The sequence below is a fragment of the Gymnodraco acuticeps genome, unplaced genomic scaffold (assembly GCF_902827175.1).
Source record: "Gymnodraco acuticeps unplaced genomic scaffold, fGymAcu1.1, whole genome shotgun sequence".
Classification (NCBI taxonomy): Eukaryota; Metazoa; Chordata; class Actinopteri; order Perciformes; family Bathydraconidae; genus Gymnodraco; species Gymnodraco acuticeps.
Genome location: NW_022990776.1, coordinates 7014 through 33124, shown reverse-complemented (window position 1 = coordinate 33124; position 26111 = coordinate 7014). Strand labels below are relative to the sequence as shown.

At 39.8% G+C, this 26111-nt stretch overlaps 2 protein-coding genes across 2 annotated transcripts; both read left to right on the top strand.

The window, feature by feature from the left end:
* Positions 1–6640: 6640 nt before the first annotated feature.
* On the top strand, positions 6641–19375 carry rwdd3 (RWD domain containing 3). The gene is made up of 5 exons (XM_034232698.1): positions 6641–6951; positions 8372–8604; positions 10786–10998; positions 15426–15544; positions 17491–19375. The coding sequence occupies exons 1-5, from the start codon at positions 6864–6866 to the stop codon at positions 17603–17605; spliced, it is 768 nt and encodes a 255-aa protein (XP_034088589.1). The 5' UTR covers positions 6641–6863; the 3' UTR covers positions 17606–19375.
* A 1241-nt stretch (positions 19376–20616) lies between these two features.
* LOC117557021 (fumarylacetoacetase-like) lies at positions 20617–23694 on the top strand (the record flags this gene model as incomplete). The annotated part of the gene is given in 5 exon segments (XM_034232697.1): positions 20617–20733; positions 21112–21222; positions 22043–22164; positions 22895–22944; positions 23604–23694. Coding segments are annotated over 5 exon segments (455 nt in total), but the record flags the coding sequence as incomplete, so codon positions are not given.
* Positions 23695–26111: the final 2417 nt, after the last annotated feature.

The following is a 26111-nucleotide window of genomic DNA, read 5'->3' as shown; positions in this document are numbered from 1 at the left end:
CCTCTGAGTGCAGGGGAACATGTAAACAAGAAGCACACTGTTCAGGGTGAGCGCTGTAGGTGTAAGAAGAAAATAAGATTATATTGCTTTAAGAATCCATTCTTAAATGGTATTGCTGGTATGTTAAGATATCTTTGTGACCTTGTATAAACCCTATGCCCATCCTGCGCCCCGAGACCCTCAGAGACTTGCCTGAGGAGATCAGAGTTGCAAAATCTGGTTTTAGGTCAATGTTGTATTATTTGTTTCATTTATTCTTAATCTATGTATTGTATAGTAATAATGAATAAAAACGTAATGTATTGAACACATTCCGAAACAAAGCAGATAAGCAGAACTAGACTCAGACGTAATACTAATTGTTGTTGAAACCTTTTGCGCTGTTGCTGCAAAATGGAAACTGTGTTAATTACTCTGTTCCAACTGGCCACTGGAATCAGGTAATTAATATAAGTTGAAGTTCAATTACAGTTTTAAAAATAGTTTAACATTATTTATTAAACTGCTTGAAAATATTTCTAGTATCAACCAATTGGTCTCTATAGACAATACTAACATTAAAATAGTTGTTAAACTACTGACAAGTTTTCTGAAACCGAGCTTATGAACAACAGAGTAAAGGTCGCTGGTTAAGCCAGGATCAATATATTTGTTGAAGTTTTTATTGTGTGCATAATAAATGTGTTAAATTAATTGAGCAATTCTTTAAAAGTATAATGTTGCAATTTCTTTAAAATAAGTAATTACAGTTACAAAATAGGTGTTGTTTTCCAAGGGCCTCTCTTTCACAGGCACTTTGAATCATAACACTTCCAAGTCCTACAGAGATCAGTATCACTTTGTGTTGCAAGCCAAATCCAGGGGTTCTACTCGAGCCCAATTTTAAATACCATAAAGAAAAGTATTGAACCCAGCTCGAGCTAAATGTGAAATGTATTTAATTAATGTGCAAGTGTTTTGATTTATTTAAAATGTTCCAGTCTAGCTTCCTTCGAGTTTAATATAAACAACAGATTGGTTCTCATAACATTCTCACTGCTGTGCTGTCCCAAATGTTTGAAACCTTGGGCAGACAAGCACACACACACACACACTTTGGATGAGTAATCACTTCATCCAAATTGTAAATTGTTGCCTTCTTTAAAGTTATTAGTAATTCAAGATTAATTATTAAATTAAATTAGGTACATAACAATAAACAAAATAACTTTGACTTGATCATTTTGTTCACAACATTAGACCTTGTCCTCTAATCTCTACTAGAATAAGATAAGTGTGCATGTTTGGGTGTGGAACACTCCTGTAATGTACCTAATCTTGTTATCCTTTTCATTACAGAGCTGGGGAAATGGTGTATTGCTTAGATTCGGATCCGTGCAAAGTCCAATTATGACTTTAGTTATAATGTTAATTTGATTTCAACCCATAAGTAATTATTTAGATTAACTCAACATTTCACATGATGATGGATTAGTGCTCCACATTTTTCCCACTAATTTGTTGTGCAATTAGGCCAATAGTAAAGAGAGACATTGATGACCTTGTGTCCCTTTTGTTGGTACGTGGTTCCATTCTGTCTATGGCCTTGGACGGCTTCACTAAGAATCACCCAGTTCTGACACAGTTCTGAGTGCAGTCACAGAGATGCTATGGCTGCTCTACATGAAATGACATTAATGGTCTGGTCTGAGAATGGACACCATTACCTGCTTCCAGAGACAATGCCGCTCCTCAAACTGAACAATACTGTCTCACGTGGGCCACTCCCCCCACCAAGCCATGAACTGAAAGAACACCTGGAAGCCTCCCGGTCACACCAGCACCAACCCTTGGGTCAGTCAGATGGGACTAACGGCTTAACTTAGGGCATTTGGTTCAGAAATATGACTCTCGTTACCGCAGAGTGGGTTGTTTTTTTAAGGCTATTCATACTGCTATGCAGAGGATGCCTGTAGGTTGGCAAGCTGTTAAAAGCCCCTACTATTTTTAAAAATAGGCCTAAATGTCAGGGGCCTCTGAATGTCTAGTTCTACATGTATTCACATTATATGGACAATGTTTCCACCTGGTGAAACTAAAGGCTGCACGGTACTCAGGCTACAATACGACCATTCTGTTCTGCTCTAACGATTCAATTGATAGATTCTACATCAAAACAATTAGCTTTTATTGTTTCCAATGATAACGTCATTTTAAGAGAAGGAATGCAAACCAGTTTTCAAATGTAAGGCTTTGAATGTGTTTGACATTTCTCAGTAAAAACACCCTCAGACACTCACTATCATTTATGCTATGCCATCAGTAGTGACTCAGATGTTAGGGGGAAGAAGCTTTTCCTCCCAAATCAGATATGCTTTGTTTTTCAACAAAGGTATACAGTTCCTGCATAATATATGTTTCTCACAATTGTTTGTTTTTTTGTAAGCTGCACACAGGTGATACTGAGTCTTCTCGAGTAATAGATTACACCATGCTTAAATAGACTCCTAAGTTATTATTTCATATGTGACATATGTAAGAAAAGGGAGGGAAGAGTCAATTATATTGAGTAATTGATTTTATATTGGAACATTTATTTCTCAAACCTATGTTTTATGGAAGAGGAAAATATTTCTGATAAACTAATCTTTTATCAAACGGTAAATGGTGAATTAATATAACATTTAGAATCATTGAGAAGGGGTTATATCCACAGGGACTAGCTCACTTTTAAATTACAATAACATTTCTCTACTTTGGACTGATGAGTTTATGATTCTTGCATGTTAAATGACTAACACAAACCTTACATTTATGCATGTGCATGTCTCAGGAAGGCTCCCAAATAATTCTGAGGGGCCTATCCTATTTTTGTATTTAAATGATAATGTGCTAATCCATTACCTTGAGTTGTCTGCACTCAGGAAAACATCCCTATCAAGTGTTAACCCAATAACTACAATAGGACAGCTCTGAAGGCCAAGGGTCAGAGAGAGAGAGCTACGTGGGTCCACGCCAGCCACTGCAAGGTCCTAGTCACCAACAGAAGTAGATGACAACAAGTGATGTGTCCTAATCACCAACAAAAGTAGATGACAACAAGTGATGTGTCCTAATCACCAACTTGCACCACACTTGCACTACATACACCAAAACACACTACACACAAGGTATCACGAGCGAGTGCCAGCTGAGCGGTTCCATATGCTCTCTGGTTCCTCGTTTGTGTTACCGGTGTGCGGAGTCTGACTGTCCGTGTCACAAAATCGACCGAAGGAATACACACACACACCCCATGGAGCATTCCCACCTCGTGATGACGGCTCGCCTGGGAAAACGCAACCGTGAGCAATACAACTGGCCTGGCCCAGTGATGTGGGGTTTAGCTCGCCACAAGATTACGTTTGGTTGTGCGGCGACAAGCTCTATCAAGTTCTGGCTCCCCTCTGGATAGGTGCATGCACTCTAGTGGATTTGAATCCAGCAATCAGGCTTAACAACACTACTCTTTAATGTATTATCCATGCACAATGATGTTTCAAGTACTGGATTAATTTCAGTTTTGGCCCAAAACAAATATTTATAATATTTCATATAACAATTATGTAGCATATTTGATCCTCAAATTAGAGAAGTATAATTTAAAGAAATTGATATTCTCAACATTAGATAAACACAGAAGAATCCTTTCCAAGTACCATAAGTAGCTCAGGTAAGTATGGCTAATAGGAATACTTGATAGACTTAATTTGGTACAGATCAGTGGTAGCATTTACAAATGTAATAATTCAAGGTTTAAAAATGTTTAATCCTTCCTTTCCAGGTTTTTACAAAAGTCTTTGAATATTTGCCTAACTTTTCCTTTTCAGATTTTGAACAATGTACTTGACTAAAATGAATGTATTGATTTCACTAAGTGCCTTACTCTTGACTAAAGCGTATTTAAGTAAACGTAAAAGTAATCCTAAAATTGAGGACACTGCACTTTTGCAGATTACAGATTGATCAAATCACCAGTGTGAATTCTATACTCTAACTGTACATTTTTAGCTGGATCTCTTACGATCCTGAGTTTTAACATGCTTGTGACTAGTGATTGCCTTGAAGTAAATCTTTAAAGCGGCAAGCTGGTTTTGATTTGATAGTTTGATGAATGAAATTAACTAATGGTAAATGATCAAATATATTAGTTTAAAAACAAATATTTAGCCATTGTGCACCTGTGTTTTATGTGTGTTCATTATTATGCTTTTGACAAAAGATGATCAAACACTGATGAGAGATGATTTTTTCTATTATGATTGGCTGTATCAATCATTGTGATTGAATGTTTCAATCTTATTCTACTTTGTGATGTAATTAATGTAAGGTGAGACCACACTCGAATCTGGAGACGCCTATTGAGTTAATTATTGACCAAATTATTATTAGACTAATGTTTTTAGGTTATCATAAATGATAAAAAGAGAGGACTGTTGTGGAAATAATTATCATAAGACGCCAATTAGTAACATACAGGACAAACCTTGATGTCTGTTTACCTTCTTTAAGGACACAGGCGGCTTAGCCAATAATGTTATTGTTCCCATTCTGTGACCGGTCAATACTGGGATACAGATGGTCTGTGTTGTGGGTACACTGGGACACTTCCTTCTCTGTATTTGTGGACTCCAAGGTAAAATCTTCGAGGTCATAGGTGTCCGAGGCAAGTAGCTCTGTGTTCCCACACTGTTTAGGCTATCTCCTCAAAATATGTTGTTTACTCTCTGCGAAACCAGTTAGATGGGCTGGCAAGAGAGAGGCTCTCCAGAATTGACGTGGCAACTCTACCGTGAAGTCAGAACCTCTGACTCTTGGACTTGTGATGTGAATCCTCCGGCCGTTAACTCCAAATAAACCATCATGTGTTTGACATCAAAGCTACTGCTCTTCCCGTGTCTCCTTCCTGAGTCGGTGACTCCCACAGCATAGCTACACAGAAGTTTCCGCTACAACTATTATCTCACATAGCCCTACTGATCCTGTGTAGCAGGACTTGTAATGTACATACATCCACTAAGTAATTAACGATTATCCTAATTATAGTCATAATATTGTCATATCTTACACGTGAAAGGTGATTCCACGGGTTCTTGTTTGCAGACTGCGGTGATTAGAGCAGCCGTAGGCTGCACAAAAGTCAGGCATAGTCAGGTACTTCTGTAAACACAAAGCCAGCAATTTCCTGTATCATAATGTATCTAAAATGTAAGATGTTTTTAACATGCCCAACCACTTGGAAGAAATCATGTGTAACTTGAATTATGTTGAAAAGAAAGAGCAGTTCTGCCTCTCCCACTGGTGTAAAGTTGCTGGGTCAACTTTGTAATACTAGGTCTCACTCACAGCCTCTTGTTATTAGCCAGCTAATAAATACAACCACATACACAAAGAAAAGCTGCAATTTCAACATGTCCAAGCATCCTGTATCATAGCCATGCTAATAACGTTTATAATAAAAAAAAAACCGTTTGTAAATCAGTCAAGATTTCAGCGATTTAAGAGTATTTTTGTGCAGATCACTCACCTTACAACAGCTACCATAGCGCGTACCAGAGTTGTTGACTGTAGCAAGATGGCGGCCGGTGAGCTACGCTGGAAAATCTCCCATGAGCCATCTAGTGTTTATATATATCTATGGTGACAGACACAAGCGAGACACAAGCGAGACCGACGCAGACCTGCGCAATTTCGATCAACGTCTTACTAGTGCGTTGCATGATGGTTAGTCATTTTGTCCGACTTGCTCTGGAGGCTCGCCTACATGAGACGTTGAAATCTCGCGGGACAAAGACGCCTTGAGAGCGAGGCGCGGCGAGGCGGCGCAGTTCCTCTCCACGGGCTGCGGAAGCGAAATGCTTGATGGGAAACGACTCGCTGGTATCTCGAGCTGAGCGCTCATTGGTGGTTTTCACCCCGTGCTGCTGATGAAACTCTCCAATTGGCTCGGCAAAAGTTTGTTGTTGTTTTGTGTCAGTTTTACGTCGCCACATCCATTCCCATTTTTCATCATTGTTCCACAATGTTTATCATCATGAAATTAATATCTATATATGTTATACTATACTTGCACTGCTTACCGTTTTCATACTTTATATATCTTAGCATATTCATACACACTGTTCATACTGCTCACAGGCTGATATCTAGTGTATTCATACCCCTCACTGTTTATTCATCATTCAATTCATTCTATATTTTATTCTGTAGATTGTGTACATTACTTTTCACTTCACTGCTTGTTGCACTCCTGGTTAGAAGCTAAACTGCATTTCGTTGTCTCAGTACCTGTAATATGTGCAATAACAATAAAGTTGAATCTAATCTTGAGCAGGAACACATGTATTTACTTAATACATATCTGACATTAACGATTAAACACATGTGTGCATTCTTTATAAATGTAAACCGAGTCAAGCCGACTCCGGAGGTGGCGGTATGCACCTTAAAGTTGTTTGCAATCCGCCAAAAAACCGAGAGAAGAAGAAGAAGAAGAAGAAGAAGAAGCCGACTCCGAGCTGTCCGACTTCAGGCGAGCTTTTTGAGACCTCCCCCGGCTGCGATCGGCTATTCTCGTCTACTTTCGAGGCGAGCCGCAACGCGTCTCAAACAAGCCTTCTGCCAATGAGCAACTCTAATAGGAATGAATGAGGCCCCGCCTCCCACGCTGTACTATCCAGTTCTTATTATACATCCATGGGAGCTACCCGGACGGTAAGGTCGGAGAAGCGGACATGCTTGTCAACTTATCACTGATACTTGTGAAGTTTGACTGTAAATACCGTGTTTAAAGAAAGTATCGCTGGTTAAAGTGCAGACGCTCTCAGCATGGTGTTAATATGTAGATGATGTCTGAAGCTGCTCTAGAGGAAGTCTCCGTGCTGTCCTCCATCTACTGCGGGGAGGGAGAGCTCAGAGTCCGGCAGCAGGATGGTGAGAGCAGCCTGGCACTGGAGACACCTCCAGCCTCTGAAAACACCATGAGGCCTGAGGAGAGGGGGCGGGGAAGTACTCAGATATTATACTCTGAAGTACACGAGTGTAAAAGTAGAAAAATGTTATCATCAAAATATAGTTAAAGTACCAAAAGTAAAAGTAGTCGTTGTGCAGATTGGTCCATTTCAGAATAATATATATGATATGTTTTATAATGATTGATCATGAAAGTGTTCTCAAAGCTGGTAAAGGTGCAGCTAGTTTGAATGACTTTGTATACTGCAGGGTAGCTGGTGGATTTACTCCAGGTGGAACTAAAGTCTGATTCAACACTTGATTATATTTCACATCATTCATCCAGATCTGTGAAGTAACTAAAGGTATTAAATACATGTAGTGGAGTAAAAGTACACCATTTACCTCTGAACTGTAGAGGGGTAGAAGAACAAAATAGCTAAAAGGAAATAATTAAGTAAAGTACAATTACCTCAACATTGTAATTAAGAACAGAACTTGATTAAATGTACTTAGTTACTTAACACCACTGGCATCAAGAGACAGGAACATTTAGTTAAAGTTTCCACAAACTTCTATGCAAACACTTCCAAATAGGCCATATGTTAATAATGATTCAAATAAAGTTGTTTTCTGTTCATAAACTTCTTTAATACGTTTAATAGTGAAAGAGTACCAAAGACCGTTTCAGTCGGTTTTATCTGCATTATTTTTTACTTATTTTTTCTTGTCTCTCTATTGCACATTTTTGAACATTCAGAATTATAGTGGGAACAAATAGAAATGTCAATCAAATGAAATAGGAAAAGGAAATAGATAAATATATATATATATATATTTTAATATATAAATAAACAATAACATCTAAAAAAATCAATCCAGCTTATCGGGGCTACATGTACAAATTAATTAAAATATAATATTGTACTTTTTTTGTTTGTCATTATTTGTATCGATTTTACGATAGGATACGATAATACTTTATTTTCAGATTGAGTCTGGCATTTTTCCATCATCACAGCAGCTCAATTTGCAACATCAACATGGACAAATATTTAAGACATGGAAGAAGGAAACAGACATTTAACATCGCATCACCATCACTGAAGAGAAACATGCTCAAGACCCTCTATCGATCAGGGATTTAAATCTGAATAAATTTTTTCGGAAGGACTTAGAACATCTAGAATATGTTTGTGTAATTTGCCAACTTCAAGTATAAGATTTGTCATGTTATTTTTAAGGTTTATTGTTTATCACCTTCTACATTATTGTTACTGCTGAGATATGGGGTTTGACCCTTCAAAGCGGTCTGATATTATATCCTCAGAATTAAAACCCTCACACATAGCATCTGTTGGTGCTGTAGCAGTGCTTGAACACGTCTCTAATTGGCTCCCAGCTCAGGATGGACTCATGGTGCAGATCAACAGCAGCGTTGGAGGAGAAAGGAGGCTGGACGTGAGTCTGTTGTTCCACCTGCACCCCCCCTACCCTCTGTGCCCCCCTGCCATCTCGGTCTCCTCCAGCAGTCTCTCCAGGACTCAGTGTCAGGACATCAGACAGAAGCTGCTGGGTCAGGCTGCAGCTCTGCCTCCAGAGCCCATGGTGCACCGGCTGGTGGAGCGGCTGCAGGTAAACACACTTCCTGTCTAATGAGCAACACTATCCCATTAGAGGTCTCCTAATATACTATGTTTAGGTGTATATTATAGGTCTCAGATATATACAAATATGTAAAAAACATTTCTATGAAGTGTTTTGCTCAAAATACCAAACAGATCACCCATTCTAGCCATACCTCATACCCCTCTATTTCAGGCCTGTTACTAAAGTGCTGATTCTTGGTCCGTAGCTTTGAAAACAAATGTAATTTTAAAAAAAAAAAAAAAAAAAAAAAAAAAAAGGGGGGGGGGGAGCTCATGCAGGAAAATTCTACCAGCAGAAACTCAGCTAAATGCTGCCCTGATTAAACGGCATATCATGTTCCAAACCACATCAAGGATTATTTTTGAAACAGCTCAAAGGCTTTCTCTCTCGCAGGTTTACTACAAGGTGAGTTTCTTTTGTAATTCCTGCTTCTTTACACATAGGCCCTTTCTCATTTCAAAGATTTCCCCTCCTCGACCCTCCGGTAGTGACCCGGAAATGAATTTCAGCGCGCCATGTTGAAGGACATCTCATTTCTCTAAATGCACATCGAGGATCGAGCTTCTGGAGGAGCTATAATCTAGGATACACTGATGGGTCCTCCACGGCTCCTTCGTGGATGCATTTCCGACAACAGTGATATTTCAAAGAGTCGTGACGCACGGCCGGACTTATCTCAGCCGATGACAGCTCTGCATGCATCCCCTGGATATTATTTTATTAACTGCTCTCATCGCGACGCGATGTTTCCAGAGAGAACAGCTGTGAGGTCCGTGCAGAAAGCAGAGCAGTGTGTATAATATATATCACTCAGTTTAACAGGCCTACTCTCTTTATTTGCTTTAGTTTAGTAGATATCTACAAACAAAGAGTCCATATTTTTCTAAGACCATTTAGTGCTTCACATAATAAAATGCACAACGGCTGTAGCCTGATTATGCTTTAGGAGCTGTAGGTGTGTGTGTTGTACAGTGCGTAGATGCGGCGGACAGACTAGAGAGGTTTCTCAATACTCTAATTTCCCCTCCTCGACTCCTATCCTCGAGACTTAGTCCCGCCCACAGGAGATGCGAGCGGAGGACTGAGGAGGGGAACCGAGGAGAGAGGAGGGGAAGCAGCAGGCGGTTAGAGAAATGAGAACTCCTCTCCTCTGAGCGGTCATTTTAAAGAGACGTCCATTAATGATGACAGGAGGCTCAGCAGCCCTCTGTCTGATAGACAGATGTGTTAATAAAATACACAACGGCTGTAGCCTGATTTTGCTTTAGGAGCTGTAGGTGTGTGTGTGTGTGTGTGTAGGTGTGTTGTACAGTGCGTAGATGCGGTGGACAGACGGGTCTCAGTTGGTTTTGTGTCCTCTGATTACTTTTAATACTTGAAAATACAACTTTTGGCCCAACATTTCAATTCTCCATTTCAGTGACCAGAGAGAGGGTGGGGGGGGGGGGGGTTATTATCCAGTCTCTGATTGTGTTACGTTATTATGAGAGTGCTCTCATACTTGTTTGATTCTGAAATTGTATATATTTATATAAATATATTTGTGTGTGTGTGTGTGTCCGCATCTGTAGCCTGTTGTCTCATTATACCGCACTGTGAATGAATCAAAGTAAATATATAAGTGGTCATGAACACATCTGTCCATCAGACAGAGGGCTGCTGTGCCTCCTGTCATCATTAATGGACGTCTCTTTAAAATGACCGCTCAGAGGAGAGGAGTTCTCATTTCTCTAACCGCCTGCTGCTTCCCCTCCTCGGTTCCCCTCCTCAGTCCTCCGCTCGCATCACCTGTGGGCGGGACTAAGTCTTGAGGATAGGAGTCGAGGATAGGAGTCGAGGAGGGGAATTAGAGAAATGAGAAAGGGCCATTCTCTCTCAAGTACAGGTTAGCTTTGAGTGTTAGCGATGCTTGCTAATGTAAACAAACAGTCGGGCATTGTTTCTGATCGCAACGTTTCTGATAGGGTCGTGGGCGTAAAGCCAGCCTAAATTTCAGATATTACGTCATATCGGCAGCAAATCTGCTGTACCCCCGTTCTTTTGGGTTACCTTACACACTGGGGACACATGTTAATGTATAAAAGACGTAAAAAAGTGCATTTTGCATGATAGGAGACCTTTAAAAGAAAACTCATTTCATTTTGATTGGATCTGTGTTGGAATCAGGAGTGTGTGGAGGTGACAGAGATGTGTGAGGAGGTGAAAGAGGAAGAAGAGGAGGAGGAGTGGACGGCGGTGCTGTCGTTGGACCACATCCGCTCCCGGACCCGGTACGTGGGGCAGCTGCAGCGCTGGAGCCTGCAGCTGCAGCTCACTGGGAGGCTGTTACTGGGACGCTGCATACTGGTGATCCTGCTGGGAGCCAGGCCCAGCATCAAGGTACGACAGCAGACATGATGACATGCATGTTAACATATACAGCAGGTTCACTAAGACAACACAGTGAATACCCTGAGGTATAGGCTATAGATTAGGATATGTTGCTCTAATTACATGTCTTCTTTAAGACTACTGGAAAGAAGGAAGAAAAAGTAAATATATCAATCAATCAATGTTTATTTATATAGCCCAATATCACAAATGATACATTTGTCTCAGTGGACTTCACAGTTTGTACAGAATATCAGTATGACAATACGACACCCTCTTTCCTTAGACCCTCTGTCCTTAGACTCTCACATCGTACAAGGAAACACTTCCAGAGAAAACCCACAGTTTAAAGGGAAAAATGGGAGAAACCTCAGGGAGAGCAACAGAGGAGGGATCCCTCTCCCAGGACGGACAGACGTGCAATAGATGCCGTGTGTAAATTGAAAAGATAATACATTTGCAACATAGGTAGTCCAAATGTTTGGAAATGCATGTGTCTGTAATAAGAAGATGAATCCACGAGGATGTCAACAATCCTGTGGGAGCCATCAGAGAAGTAGTATGATGAGTCAGGCAGGACCACAGTGACAGGTTCAGCCACGACTCAAAGTCGTTGGGGCTTTTCCTTTTTTCGAAGTTTTTCCTTGTACGATGTGAGGGTCTAAGGACAGAGGGTGTCGTATTGTCATACTGATATTCTGTACAAACTGTGAAGTCCACTGAGACAAATGTAACATTTGTGATATTGGGATATATAAATAAACATTGATTGATGATTGAAGTCCAAGACTCAAATCCAGAACTCAGGATAGAGGATCCAGGACACAGGATCTAGGACTCAGGACTAAGGATCCAGGACTCCGGATCCAGGACTCAGGGTGCAGGATCCAGGACACATGATTCAGGATCCAGGACACAGGACCGCAGCAACAGGATCAGCCACGACTCAGGATCCCGGCGTAGAGAGGCACCAAAAAGACATTTGGGGGAAGCTGGGTTATTCGGAACATGAGAGTAAACAGGTACAGACAGACAGAAGGAAGAAGTAAGGTGTCCCCCGACAGTCTAAGCCTATTGCAGCAAAACTAACGTGTCTACGTACATGGACGCTTTTTTTTTCCACGAAACTGTGTCTCAGGCAGGGGTGTTTCCTGGACCTGGAAACATTCTGGGCTTAGCCCACAGTTCATTAAGGTACATTAAGGTATCGGGCGCTACAGTGGAATGCAACACTCCCCACATGCACATAGACAGTACACCCGCGACTGTTACAATGAAGGCTCGATAATCAAGCTCACGGCATATAGGTGTAAGCAGGGGTAAAGTGCTATTTTTTTAATAAGTGGGGGGTGGACCTCCCCCGGGAAGATTTTTTAAATATTGAAGTTAAAAGCATCAATCTGGTGCAATTTGAGAGCAAAATTAAGAGATCTATGGATACATCTCTCAACACCCATATGAAACAGAACTGTAAACAGATTTTCTTTTTCTTTATGGATATTTTACAAATCACTCCCCTGTGACGGTGTAATGTAAGGTAGCTTCATGTCGACAGTAAGTCAACATTTTCCAGAGGATTTTTTAAAATCACCAGGTAACGCTAAAAACACAACATTTATATTGTATGACAAAGTGTTAATTTAATATCTCTGGCTAGCTATAGCTACTTGCTAACGGTTTAGCTTATCTGCGCGATTCAAAGTAACGTCAACAACGTAGCTGTAATTTATGCTTTGCTTGCATGTTCGCAAGTTTACTGACATTTACATACCTTATTTACCTGGCGCAAGTGGTGGCTCTGGAGTTGTTGTGTAAGCCTCACATCGTCGTCTTTTTTAAGAAAAAATGTGCTTATGTCCATCTTCAAAAACTCAGAGTCCGACTGACAGTTTAAACATTGTCACAGGATAGGTACCTGTCAGCCAATAAGACACGTTTATTTCCATGCAACTCTCTGATGATTGGTCTGGTGTCTTGCCTCTGTTGCATTCACTGAGCACGGGAAATGACAATCCTGCCGTCCTCTCTAGTGTCATGATGAGGTTCAGGTAAAGCACGGTTAATGTATTATATTATTGAGGGAGAATTGTCCGGGTCTAAAGAAAACAAATTAATAAACTATGTCATACTCACTTAACGGGAAGAAACTAAGCTAACTAGCGATATAAACCATTTTTACCGAAACAAAACACAAGTTTCACAACAAGAAGCGTCTAAATGAGCCCTGAGCGAAAAAATGCTAATGCACATTTTTTTACTATGTTCAATCTGAATTTTCTTTAAAATAAAAAAATGTATATTGATTCTGACTCTTCTACATCCAACTCACAGGTTTATCATTGCTTTGACAAAAAAGATTATTAATTTACCCCTTTTTAGAAGTGAAGTTATGGTAATTTGTTCTGGGAATGTCATTTTCGAGCCTGAGACCTGAAAAACAGGCTCGAGGCTTAACCGGTTAAGATAGGTTGAGGGAAAGGGGTAGCAAGTAAGGAACAGAGGTGGAGAGGCACAACGTGTCTACGTACATGCACTCCCTTAGGATAGGGTGAGGGAAACGAGTAGGAACTAAGATGTATGTGCCACATCTATACCATGAGCGCATTGCTCCTAAAAAGTGTTTCTGGCACTGACACCAATCAACAGTTGTGCGTCGACTCGGCAGGGATCAAGGCACGTATATGCCTCTCCCGGGTTCCACCGTCTACACACACAACCAAATGACATACCATCAGTAAGGAAAAAGAGTAAGAACTAAGATGTATAGGTGAAGAGGCACAAGGTGTCTACGTCAATGCACTCTTATTAGATTATTTTATCAACTATAAGCTTTATCAAAAAGGAAGGTCTTAAGCGCACTCTTAAAAACGGATAGGGTGTCTGCCGCCCGAACACAAACTGGAAGCTGATTCCACAAATGTGGAGCTTGATAAGAAAAGGCTCTGGCTCCCATTGTACTTTTAGAGACTCTAGGAACAACCAACAACCCTGCATTCTTGGAACGCAATGCCCTAGTAGGACAGTAGGGTATAATGAGTTCTTTAAGGTAAGATGGCGCCTGCCCATTAAGGGCTTTGTAGGCGAGAAGAAGAATTTTATATTCTATCCTGTGTTCTATAGGGAGCCAGTGTAAGGCAGCCAGAACAGGAGTAATGTGCTCCCACATAAACATATTTAGGTGTTTTACCAACAATGTCTGAGTTTCCTAAATTCACCAGAGGTTAACATTAGATCATGTCTCATTTTAATATTTAAACATAACATTTCAGTAACATTCGTAATACAAAATAATCATAATTTAAGGTATCAATCATAAAGTTTCATGGTGAAATATTTAAGTAAATGGTGTTACCTTATGGTGAAGTAGTAATGTGGTGTCATGCAAAATGTAAATCATTTTACAATACATATCTTTCTCAAAATTCTTCTCATACCATCTACTATAAATCTCCACTTCAGAAGCACATATTTAATAATATAAAGCCTACGCCTAAAATATTTGTCTTAATGTGTGTAGTGTGTCCAACTGGGGAAGTTTCATGGCAATGACAATCACACACCAACGTACATCTCCATTTCAGCAGCACTTTCTATAGAAGTATCTGTCATATATCATTCACTGCCAGATTTATATTACATTTTATTACTAAAACACGTTCGACTCTATTATGTTTATTAAGGAAAAGATCATTTTAAAATTGGCTTCATCCAATGGTCCCATTTCTGCTCTGGAAATGTATGCAAATAAGCACATTTGTTAAATTAAAAACTGGTAACAGGAAAGGTAATTGCCTTCATGTAAGTAATCAGCTTTAAAAGTGATATCTATTATTTAAAATATTTACACTATTCCCCTGTATTTCGCAGCACTGATCTGAACAGCGCTCTCTGGTGTAGAATCAGACACTCTGTCACCCCTCCATCCTCCCAGCCTCCCCCTCTGTTACTCTGTTACTCTGTAAAAACGTCACATGACTTCCTCTTTTGCTCGACACAGGAGAACAATATTTATTTTAGTATCTAGATTACCGCAACTTTTAACCTCTGCACTTCTTACATCAGGAGATACTGTAGATGAAAATACAATTAGAGAATTAGTCAGAGGCCGCGTAAAAAAAGACAATAATGTCTAAAAGAGAAAGATAACTTAAACATTTTGTAACTAAAAGCTATTTTCTGTGTGCAGTCTATGGGCAATAAAATAACAATAAACAGACAATAAAAAGCAACAACGTCTTTATAACATTAACACTATTGTCCTGTATTAGTGATAGCAGCCAAAACTGAAGGAGACGTTTCATAAAGGTTTAAATATATAGTCTATGGTTATAACCCTTATTTAAATAACTTGTAACGTTGGTTTCTACTGCTACAGTTACTCGAGTTAAATTAATGTTGTAGGTTTTTTGTTCTGGTTTATTCTGATTTCTGTTCAGGAGTTTTGTCGCCTGTTGAAGACAGTGAAGGTGGATGTGGATTCTTCAGGCAGGAAGTGCAAAGAGAGGATGATGAAGGTCCTCATTGAAAGCCCTTCGTCTCCCTCTGCTAGACATGGGTATGTATCACTGACAAATCTACGGTGGCCTTGAAGTGCAAGTCAAAACAGCATTTCACAAAACACTACAGCATTTCAGAAAACACTACAGCATTTCAACTTATACGGAGAGGGTATTCCTTTAGGGAGAACACTTGTTGTTTGTGATTGGAGAGAGCCAGCCAGAGAAGTACTGCTGTGATTGGTTGTTTTTGCTGCCAGTCAAGAAATGACTCATCACAAACAAACATCAGCCGCTAGCTGTTAGCACTCAGAGCTCACAGCTCTTCATATCTGTTCAGAAACTAGACAAAAGTTAAACATGTACAAACCACAGACTGTCTGTGTCATGGCGAATACAGTCGCTGGTTTATTTCTGTCTGTATGACGTTGTTGTGAGTGTGGACGGAGCAGCTACAGGTTAGTTTAGCCTGATCGATCCGATCTCAATTCAGAAAACACGCCTTTTTTAAAAGGTTTTTCGCCTGCCGTCTGTCTGCAGACTTGTCAAAGCATTAATTCATGGTTTTTACTAACCTTTATCAGTATGTTGTTACTTCGGCATCATTTTGAAATGTGTATTACAATTAAATCACGGTCAAATATATTCATTTTGTTGTAGTCTACCATAGTATTTACATGGATATAAGCCCCGAATATTCGCATAGCTCGAGTTTCAGGTTTCACCGCGGCTGTCAGCTGTGTTTACTCCTGTCATTCAAACAAGACGCGCTGGAGAGGGGGCGGGGCTTATAACCATGCAAATACTATGGTAGATACCAACTACAACAAAATGAACATATTTTACCGTGATTTAATTGTAATAAATGTTTCAAAATGATGCCGAAGTAACAACATACTGATAAAGGTTAGTAAAAACCATGAATTAATGCTCTGACAAGTCTGCAGACAGACGGCAGGTGAAAAACCTTTTAAAAAAGGCGTGTTTTCTGAATTGAGATCAGATTGATCAGGATAAACTAACCTATAGCTGCTCCATCCACGCTCACAACAACGGCCTATACAGACAGAAATAAAGCAGCGACTGTATTCACTATGACAGTCTGTGGTTTGTACTTGTTTAACTTTTGTCTAGTTTCTGAACAGATATGAGGAGCTGTGAGCTCTGAGTGCTAACAGCTAACGGCTGATGTTTCGGGACATGTTGCGCTGTCGGGTGTTGACCAATCACGAAGCGTAATTTCTTGACTGGCAGCAAAAACAACCAATCACAGCAGTGCTTCTCTGGCTGGCTCTGTCCAATCACAAACAAGAAGTGTTCTCCCTAAAGGAATACCCTCTCCGTATAAGTTGAAATGCTGTGGTGTTTTCTGAAATGCTGTTTTGACTTGCACTTCAGGGCCACCGTACAATCACTGCTGTAGAAAGAAATCAGGGCAGTTTGAGATTAAAAATGTATTCCTCTACAATTACTAGTTACCTGTACAACATGTCATCATTAAACTAATCTAAGTATAACTATACAAAAGTAATGTTACCTGATTACTTTTGATTACCTGTATATCAAATGCAATGCAGATAAATACAAGAGAAAATAAATGTCGCCCAAAAAGTGAAAACCATAAAGCTAATTCATTTAGCTTTATTTAATGCTTTAATAAAACCATACGCAGTATTCTTGTTTAAATGTGTCCACTTACTGTATTTTAAAATAGTGAAACCAGTCTTGAATGCTTCTTTTACTCTATGTGCCTTTAGACTTGTAATGTGTAAGCATGTGCTTTGTAATATACATGTATCCTTACTTCAAAATGTAGTGTAACAATTATTGTAATCTTGCTAGTAATCCCCATAAAAAAATATATATAACCATTAATTATATGTTACATCTTTTTATAAATGTATTTTGGTTATCTTATAAAGTATTCCTGTTGCATGTACTTGGTCCCCCCAGGTCTGACTACACAATTCTCCTCATATTGTGTTCCTCTCCACCTCTCTGTCAGGCTGCAGGGTTTCGTGGTGAAGAGCTACGAGTCGTTACCAGAGCTGAGCGCAGCCTTCCAGGAACTCAACATGACGGAGATCTACCAGCAGATACTGCCATCTTTAAGTGGCTGACGGCACACAGGTTACCACGGTGATGGATCCTAAACTGGAAAAAATATCTTTGAAAATATTCAGACTGAGAAAGCAGGAACAGCAACCTGACTCTAGAAACATGAAGCACAGGAAGAGCTGACTGGACAGAATATTCAATACATTTGAAGCCCCCCCCCCCCCCAATACCAAACATGGTTTGATTACTGCTGATTGGTTTTGTGATGCTGTGAAGACAAATGAGAGCAGATCTAAAGGTGAACTTAGTTTTTCCCCTGAAGAAAACTCCTCACACTCTGACCTGTATCTAGAGTTGCCAAGAAACACCTTGCAAAATATATTTTCATGGAGGTCATTTTGTTCCTACTTTAAAGTATGGAATTAGATTTTAGCAGTGGTGGAAAAAGGAGGAAGATATTTTATTACTTCCGTGAAAGTATAAAACCACATTGTAAAAATACTTTGTTACATATGACTAAAATTCAAAATAATCAATATGTACAATTTGTATAATAACATATAAATTGTTGAATGATAACTATCAATGTAACTCAAGTACTCTACTTGAGTACAATACTAAGGTACTTGGCCAACTTGGGTATTTAAATGTTATTCTACTTTATATTTCTATTCCAATACAATTGGGAGGCACATATTTTACTTTTTTCTCAGTAAATGTTGTTAATACCTTTTAGTTACTTTGCAAATTTAGATAAACAAATAAATTATGATATAAAATTATTATAGATTAATCTTCCCAGCAGTAACATTTCAAAAGGTTAAAATTAGCTCCACCTTTACCAGCTACAACATCATTTCATAAAACACAATCATTTCATATTATTCTGAAATGGTCTGTTCTGCATAATGAGTAATTTTTGTTACACCGGGTATATTTTGATGCCATTTGTACTTCTACAAGACTTTGTAGGAGTATTTTTACTATGTGCTATTACTATTTTTAGTAAACTAATCAGTGATCTGTGTCCCAACAACACTGCTAAAATCAATCCTTTGTTGTTCTTTGTAGGAAGCCTAAAATAATACCTGTAAGTATTTCTCTTTACATGGACTGCAGTGAAGTTTAATATGCTTTCTTTAGGAACAAATATGATCACATGGTACAGTGGATGTATTTGACAGACAGGATGATACAGTAAACATACTGCAGAAAATATATTTTATATTGTGTCTTTTATTTAAAAAAGGCTTTATTTAGCTTAAAATGCATCAACGGAGGAATGTGGTCAAACAGCCGAGCCAGATGCTGTCCATATGGACACTGGAGGATTACGGTCAGTAATTTCACGCATTTCTATACGTTATTTGAAATATACCAAGACTGTATTTTGCAATCATTGAAGAATTTATTTGTGGTATGGTTGTATGTTTCTCAATAGAAATATGTTTGGCCCTTGTCAAACGTTGCACCTGTGTGCCTTGATGAAATTATTAGCTCATATTTTACATGTAACGAGACCTTTTGTCAAAATCGAGTTTTAGGGGTTTTATTATTTTAATATTTTGCTGAGTATTAGGATTATAGTTGTATATAATGTAGTTTAATGGAAGGTGAGAGGCCAGGGTCAAGCAGACTCTGAGGTTTCCATGGTTGCAATGCTTGGTCTCCTGGTGCATTTTCTGACAGTCGTAAAAACGGAAAATTGATACTTTCACCCGACAATTTTTCTGAACAGAAACCATCCACCTGCCGTTCTCTGCTTTCACTGACTACAGGACTGTTTTGTGGCAAATGTGACATATTTGTACTTATAAAACCCGTGTTTTCTATCTGTTTTCCCATTGACACACTCCGAAACCACCTAAAAATGCACATATATTTGCTAATATTGGCAATATTTTCAATTATTAGTGTAAGTTAATCAAATAGGACTGACGTTGCACTGTTGTGACCAAATACTGACCACCTGTTGAACAAATTAGCATACTAAATATACCATGCTCATAAAGTGGTGTGGTGCAGTGATGATGTACAGTAGGCTGACCATGAAGTTAGCATAGCAATGGCTCCCTCTACAAAAAAGCAATTGGACAAATTATAGGACAGGATATTAATAATATTTCTGTAACAATTAACTAGTGTATGGGGGGAATCCATTCTTAGATCTAATGCAATTCTCTCTTGAAATATCTTGATGCAGAAGTCAATAATATTGCACATTAAAACTTAATGATTGACATTCTGATAACCTGTAGCAGTTTTGTAGGGCCCATGTCAGAAACCAAGTCTTCATACAAATAATTGTTCAGCTTCAGAGGCAGAAGTAGACATGTGATCTGCCGTTTGTGCAGTTGTAAAGACGTTGTAAATCCTGAAGAAAGACCATTCTAACAGAGCAACTTAATTACCACCATCATGCAACACCAACACCAACACAAAACAATATTTAAACAACGGCATCGCTCACAATTTCAGGCAAAGTTCTCTCAGTACATTTTAACCTTAAAGAAAAAGCTTTTCTCCATTAGACCAGTCAGTTTATACTCGAGTAACTCTTGATTTTAACCACACGTTGTTTGGAATAGTTTTACAAAATGAAAAGCTTTCAATCCCATTTACTTTCAACTGATTTATTCTGTTATTATTATTTGATGTCTTAACTCTTTCCTATTTTCATTTAATATCTTTAAGGAGTCTTTAAATCCTTATTTTTCTTTCATGTTATACCTATCATATGAAACCCAAACCCTCTGTTTTTACATTTTGTTATTTTCTGAAACTATTGCTCAGTTCAATCTTCCTCTTAAGTTGCAATGTTTTTTGAAAAGTGTTTTTAATTGATAAACAACTGCTAGGCATTTAAGAATCTGCTCTAAAAACAGAGGAGGCTGATCAGTATCGAGTGCATTTCGCTGAGTCATTCCACAGGCTGGTTGGCATTAACTATCAAGGGTCTGGGTTGGGGTGGATGCTGAAGGCTGCGTGTGATTGGTCGGTGCAAAGTGAGGCGGGACTGTACAAAGTCCCACATCTGGCAGCTCTTACTGCTCAGCTCATTCAGTAACTCAGGAACACAGAGAGGAACACAGAGAAGAACAGAGAGAAGATGTCGTTCATTAAAGTGGATCCATCGTCCGACTTCTCCTTCCACAACCTGCCCTATGGAATATTCTCCACAGATAATAATGTAAGTGCAGTCTTCTTTCTACCTGCTTTACACAGATTTGTGTCATGTCAGAAACAATAAGTACTTATTGTTTTTCAAAACGACAGCATTTCATACAGGGGAAAGACGGTCATCGAGGAACCTTTGCCACTCTCATCAAGAAATCCCCAAAGACCAAATCCATTAAACTTAATAACCAATATATATATATAAATAGAGTATTATATACTTTAAATGCAAAAAAAAAAAGTTTTTGAGCTATAAGCCCAGGAAAACCGATATACTTCAAGTGATGCAGGTTACCTTGCTGAAATATTGAAAACATGTTCAAACAAATAAAGTTATTGATTATAGTTCTGTGATGACCTGTATTCATGTCAAGGTGTTTTATTTCCCCAGCCCAAACGCCGCGTCGGTGTTGCCATTGGAGACCAGATACTGGACCTCAGTGTGATCATGTCCATGTTCCGAGGGCCGCTGCTGTCCCAACATCAGGACGTCTTTGACCAGGTACCTTTGACCTCTAGGGGTTATCAGAGAGTTGACCCTTTAATCAATTAATCAATCAATTAATTTACTCTAATGGGCAGGGAAATAGTATTATCTTACTACAGTATGGCATTTAAATTGCAGGTCCACTCAGTCCTGTTCCTGTGGTTGTATACAACATTATTATGTTCCTGCCACTTTACAGAAACTACAGTGATGATTTGAGAAGTGTTTGGGTTGAGTAAAGGGGTTGGTGTAATAATATTTAATGATCATTATTTTATTTGTCTATGTTATTATCACTGATAATCTTTGTGTTGTCTTCCCATCAACTGTGGAACGTTTGTCCTGGTTTGACTGTTTTAAATGCATATAAAAAAATCCTCACCCAAATCTATTTAACCTTTTAATTCAACTTCATCCCAACTTTTTACCAAGTTTTACTTTCGTTTTTGGCATTTATGGTCAATACATATCATTTACAGAAAAATAAAACCTTATTTTTTGGCCGATTAGGCATCACAATTGAATTATTTGTCTTATAGTAAAGAGATCAAGGGCACATTTATCGATGTCAAAGTTTGTAAACATTTCAAATTTGAGGACACCAGATGCTATTGACTTAAATTAAACACATCATTCAATTAAAGTAGTAATCATTACTTTTTCTTGCAAATAATGTAGTAAGAAATCATCAATCTATAACCCCTTAGTCCAACCGAATTACATTAGGAGCAGGACGAATGTGAGCCGAGGACAACAGGAAGGTTACATTCAGAAGCATACTTTGAATCTATCCCATCATTAATGTGTCATATTGAATGTTTTTCTGTGTCTGCAGCCCACTCTGAACGCCTTCATGGCTCTGGGCTGTGAGTCCTGGAGGGAGGCCAGGAGCACGGTGCAAGGGCTTCTGTCAGCCAATGAGAGCGCTCTGAGGGATGATGTCAGCCTCCGCAGCAGGTCAGTCAGGAGTGGGAGGGGGACTTTAAAAATGGATTCTGTTACAGTTACTAGAAAAAATGCAAACATTAACCCTATGTGATTATCAAAATAATCTTTTAGAAATGTAGCAGTAATCTGATTACGCCTTTTTTGTATGTAACTGTAAGGGAATACAGTTACCTTTTTTTGTATCCTGATTACGTAATCCGTTTAAATGTTATCGATTTAGCCTGTCTGCGGTATTCAAACGTTCTTAAGTTGCTTTGGATAAAAGCCTCAGCTAAGTGACATGTAATGTAATTGTTAGTTTTTTAATATCCCAACATTTTTCTTCTCCTTTAACCTGTCACAGGTGTCTCAAACCCTCAAAATGTTAGCTTTTTCTTCAGTTCTGAAATTAAAGTAGGATTTCTGAAATTATACAGATTTCTGAGAAACAAGTCAAAATTCTGACTTGAAGTCCGAATCCTAAGAACAGTTCTAGCTTTTTATTCTCAGAACTCAAAAGATTTCACTTCTGGCCCTAATATTCTTCCGTACATGTTAAACAAACCATTAGAAAATATAACATCTAAGGAAAAGCCCTTCAAAACCTATTTGAGAAAATAATATCTTGTACAGTTGGACCCTAATCTTATACACAAAGCTTCTCCTCTTTCACATGCTGGCTGGTTATTTGGCCTTTCTCGAGACGGCTTATTCCATCATACATTTATATACAAATATGTTTCTGTGTTTATCTCTGCAGAGCGTTGGTCCATCAGAGTGCAGCGACCATGCACCTTCCTGCAGACATCGGTGAGTCTCTCCTTCCAGGGAACATCCTCTCAGAATGCCACTAAAGAACAAGTGGCTTTGTGACTGTGTTAGACATAGCAGTCAGCTCTGATTCTATACCCTGTGCAGAAATCTGACCTATCTGATGAACTGTACTTCATAAAAGTGTCAGCTGTTTCTCGCTGAATGCTGGTGTGTACGGCACCTAGTTATTAAGATTTCATCAGTAGGTTTTACTCACATACCGAATACCCACATTTATATGTACACATAACGAGCCTTAAAATGTTCTCATGTGCTTAAACTTTAAAGATTCATATGCAAAAATAGTCCAGAGCAAAAATGACACTAATTGTGTTAGTAATTACTGACATTTCTGTGTTTTTAACCAACTGTAAATGTATGTTTGATAACTAACACCAACATTTTTTATTCTTTGGGTCATAAAGAAAGGCACAATAAAGGTAATTTGCTTTATTTGCTAAGAAGAAATAAATACTGGCAATAGCATTCCCATAGTAGAATGTAGTCAGGGCCCATCAGCACCAGAGGGCGCTGTTTAGCATCGTATTACATCTCTACCACTGGTGACTTGGTTCATTCAGTCCAGTTGGTGCTGAAGTACATCCAGCAGATGAGACTCTTCCAGCCTGTTCCTCTCATCTGATCTGTTTTTACAGGAGATTACACCGACTTCTACTCCTCCAGAGACCACGCCACCAACGTGGGCACCATGTTCCGGGGGAAGGAGAACGCTCTGATGCCAAACTGGTACACACTCCATCAAACCAGGCCTTGATACTTTCCACTAGGGGTAGAAAGTGACAGCAAACTGTTCATCAATCTCTGCAGACGGTTTGATATGGAGGGAGGCTTCAAGGTTACTTTAATTAAAAAGCACCCCAGAACTTTAAGTTTAAACCCGCCAGCACTTCTGCACTTCATTTCCCAGAGATCACCTGGGTAGTATTGGGACATCTAAACATGCTCATTTTCAATATAGTTTAAGAGAACTGTTTTACAACTGACCCAACATCCTCAATACATGCTCTAATTGTAACATAAATACTTCTATCAAAAAGACAAAGCTGCTCAGTGAAATCCCCTTCATGTTCAATATTTAATTTCCCCTTTCAAAAACCCTAATTCACTCATATGTGTATAGTTCTCACACTGTACCTTGTGCATTCAAATGTAGTAATAATAATGCATTTTATTTATATAGCGCTTTTCACAACTCAAAGACGCTTTACAGTATGAGGGAGGGTAGACAAAGAAGGACAGGCAAACAAATAAATATAGTAAAATAAACAAAAAAAAGGCAGTCAAGAGGAAGTTGATTGAGAGGGCGGGGGGCTTATGGGTAGACAGAGTTGAAAAGATGTGTTTTGAGGTGGGACTGAAAGACTGTGAGGGACTCAGAGTCACGGAGATCTTGGGGGAGGGAATTCCAGAGCCTAGGAGCTGCCACTGAGAAGGCTCTGTCCCCAAAGCTATAGAGTGTGGATGTGGGAGTGGATAGGAGTCCGGCTGCGGTGGATCTGAGTGGCCGTGGGGGTTGATAAGGAGTGAGAAGGTTTGTGAGATAAGGGGGGGCCAGATGGTGGAGTGCTTTGTAGGTGAGGACCAGAACTTTGTAGTTGATGCGATGGGAGACAGGAAGCCAGTGGAGGTCTTTGAGGACTGGGGTAATGTGATGCCATGATTTGGTATGCGTGAGGAGACGTGCAGCTGCATTTTGAACCCGTTGGAGTCTGTTGAGGGATGTAGTGCTGATGCCCTAAAGAAGTGAGTTGCAGTAGTCGAGGCGGGAGGAAATGAAGGCATGGATTAGTCGTTCGGCTGCGTGGCGGGTGAGAGGGTAGGATTTTTGCAATATTGCGGAGGTGGAAAAATGAGGTTTTGAATGTTTGGCGGATGTGAGGTTCGAGGGAGAGGGTGGGGTCAAAGATTACGCCAAGGTGGCGTGCCTGATTGGAGGGGGAAACAATGGTGCCATCGATGGTGAGAGTTATGTTAGTGACCTTGCTGAGGGTGGATTTGGAGCCGATTAGGAGTAGTTCTGTTTTGTTGCTGTTCAGTTTGAGGAGGTTATGTTGCATCCAAGTTTTAATAGCTGTCAGACAGGAATCAATGTGGGTAAGGGGTGGGTTATGGAGGGATTTGGTGCTGAGGTAGATCTGAGTGTCATCAGCATACCAGTGGAAGTCCAGGCTGAAGTGGCGTATGAGTATTTGACCGAGGGCGACGATGTAAATGATGAAGAGGAGGGGGCCAAGTACTGATCCTTGTAGAACGCACTGAGGCTGTGGCAGAGGAGTGGTTGGGGAGGGAGATGAAGTGGGATCGTTCAGTGAGGTAGGACTGGAGCCATCTGAGTGCAATACCTTCAATACCAATGTCCCTGAGTCGGGTGAGCAGGATGTTGAGGCTCACGGTATCAAAGGCTGCACTCAGGTCGAGGAGGATGAGAATATTGAGGGAACCAGTGTCAGCAGAGGTGAGGAGGTCATTGAGGACTTTGACGAGTGCAGTTTCTGTACTGTGGTGAGGACGAAATCCAGACTGAAGGGGTTCATAAAGCTGGTTGGTTTGGAGATGGCAGTGAATTTGTTTGGCTACAATGCGTTCAAGAGTTTTTGAGAGGAATGGTAGGTTGTAAATGGGGCGGTAATTAGTGAGGGAGGAGGGATCAAGACCAGGTTGAGGATTGGAGTAACAGCAGCAGTTTTGAAGGCAGAGGGGACGATTCCATGGGACAGCGAGGAGTTGAAAAAAAGGTTAGGGGCAGAGGACGGGGAGGTAGGACTTCAGGAGAGGAGTGGGTAGAGGGTCAAGGGAGCAGGTTGTGGGATTTGAGGAACCGATCAGATGGAGTGGGGTAACCAGGTTGAACTGGGAGAGGCGGCGCTGGGGAGGAGGAGTCAGGAGGTCAAGGGAGATGGGGGGAGAAATGGTAGCAGTGGAGGTTGGGGGAGATGCTTGTATATCAGATGGAGCTAAGAAGGAGTGGTTAATGGCGTTAATTTTGTCTGCGAAAAACTGGAGGAATGAGCTGCAAGTAGAGGAAGTAGAAGTAGGGAGGTTATCAGCACGGGGTTTGAAGAGCTTGTTAACTGTGGAGAAGAGGGTCCTGGGGTTACGGGAGGGTTCAATGAAGATGTTGGAGAGGTAGGCAGATTTAGCGG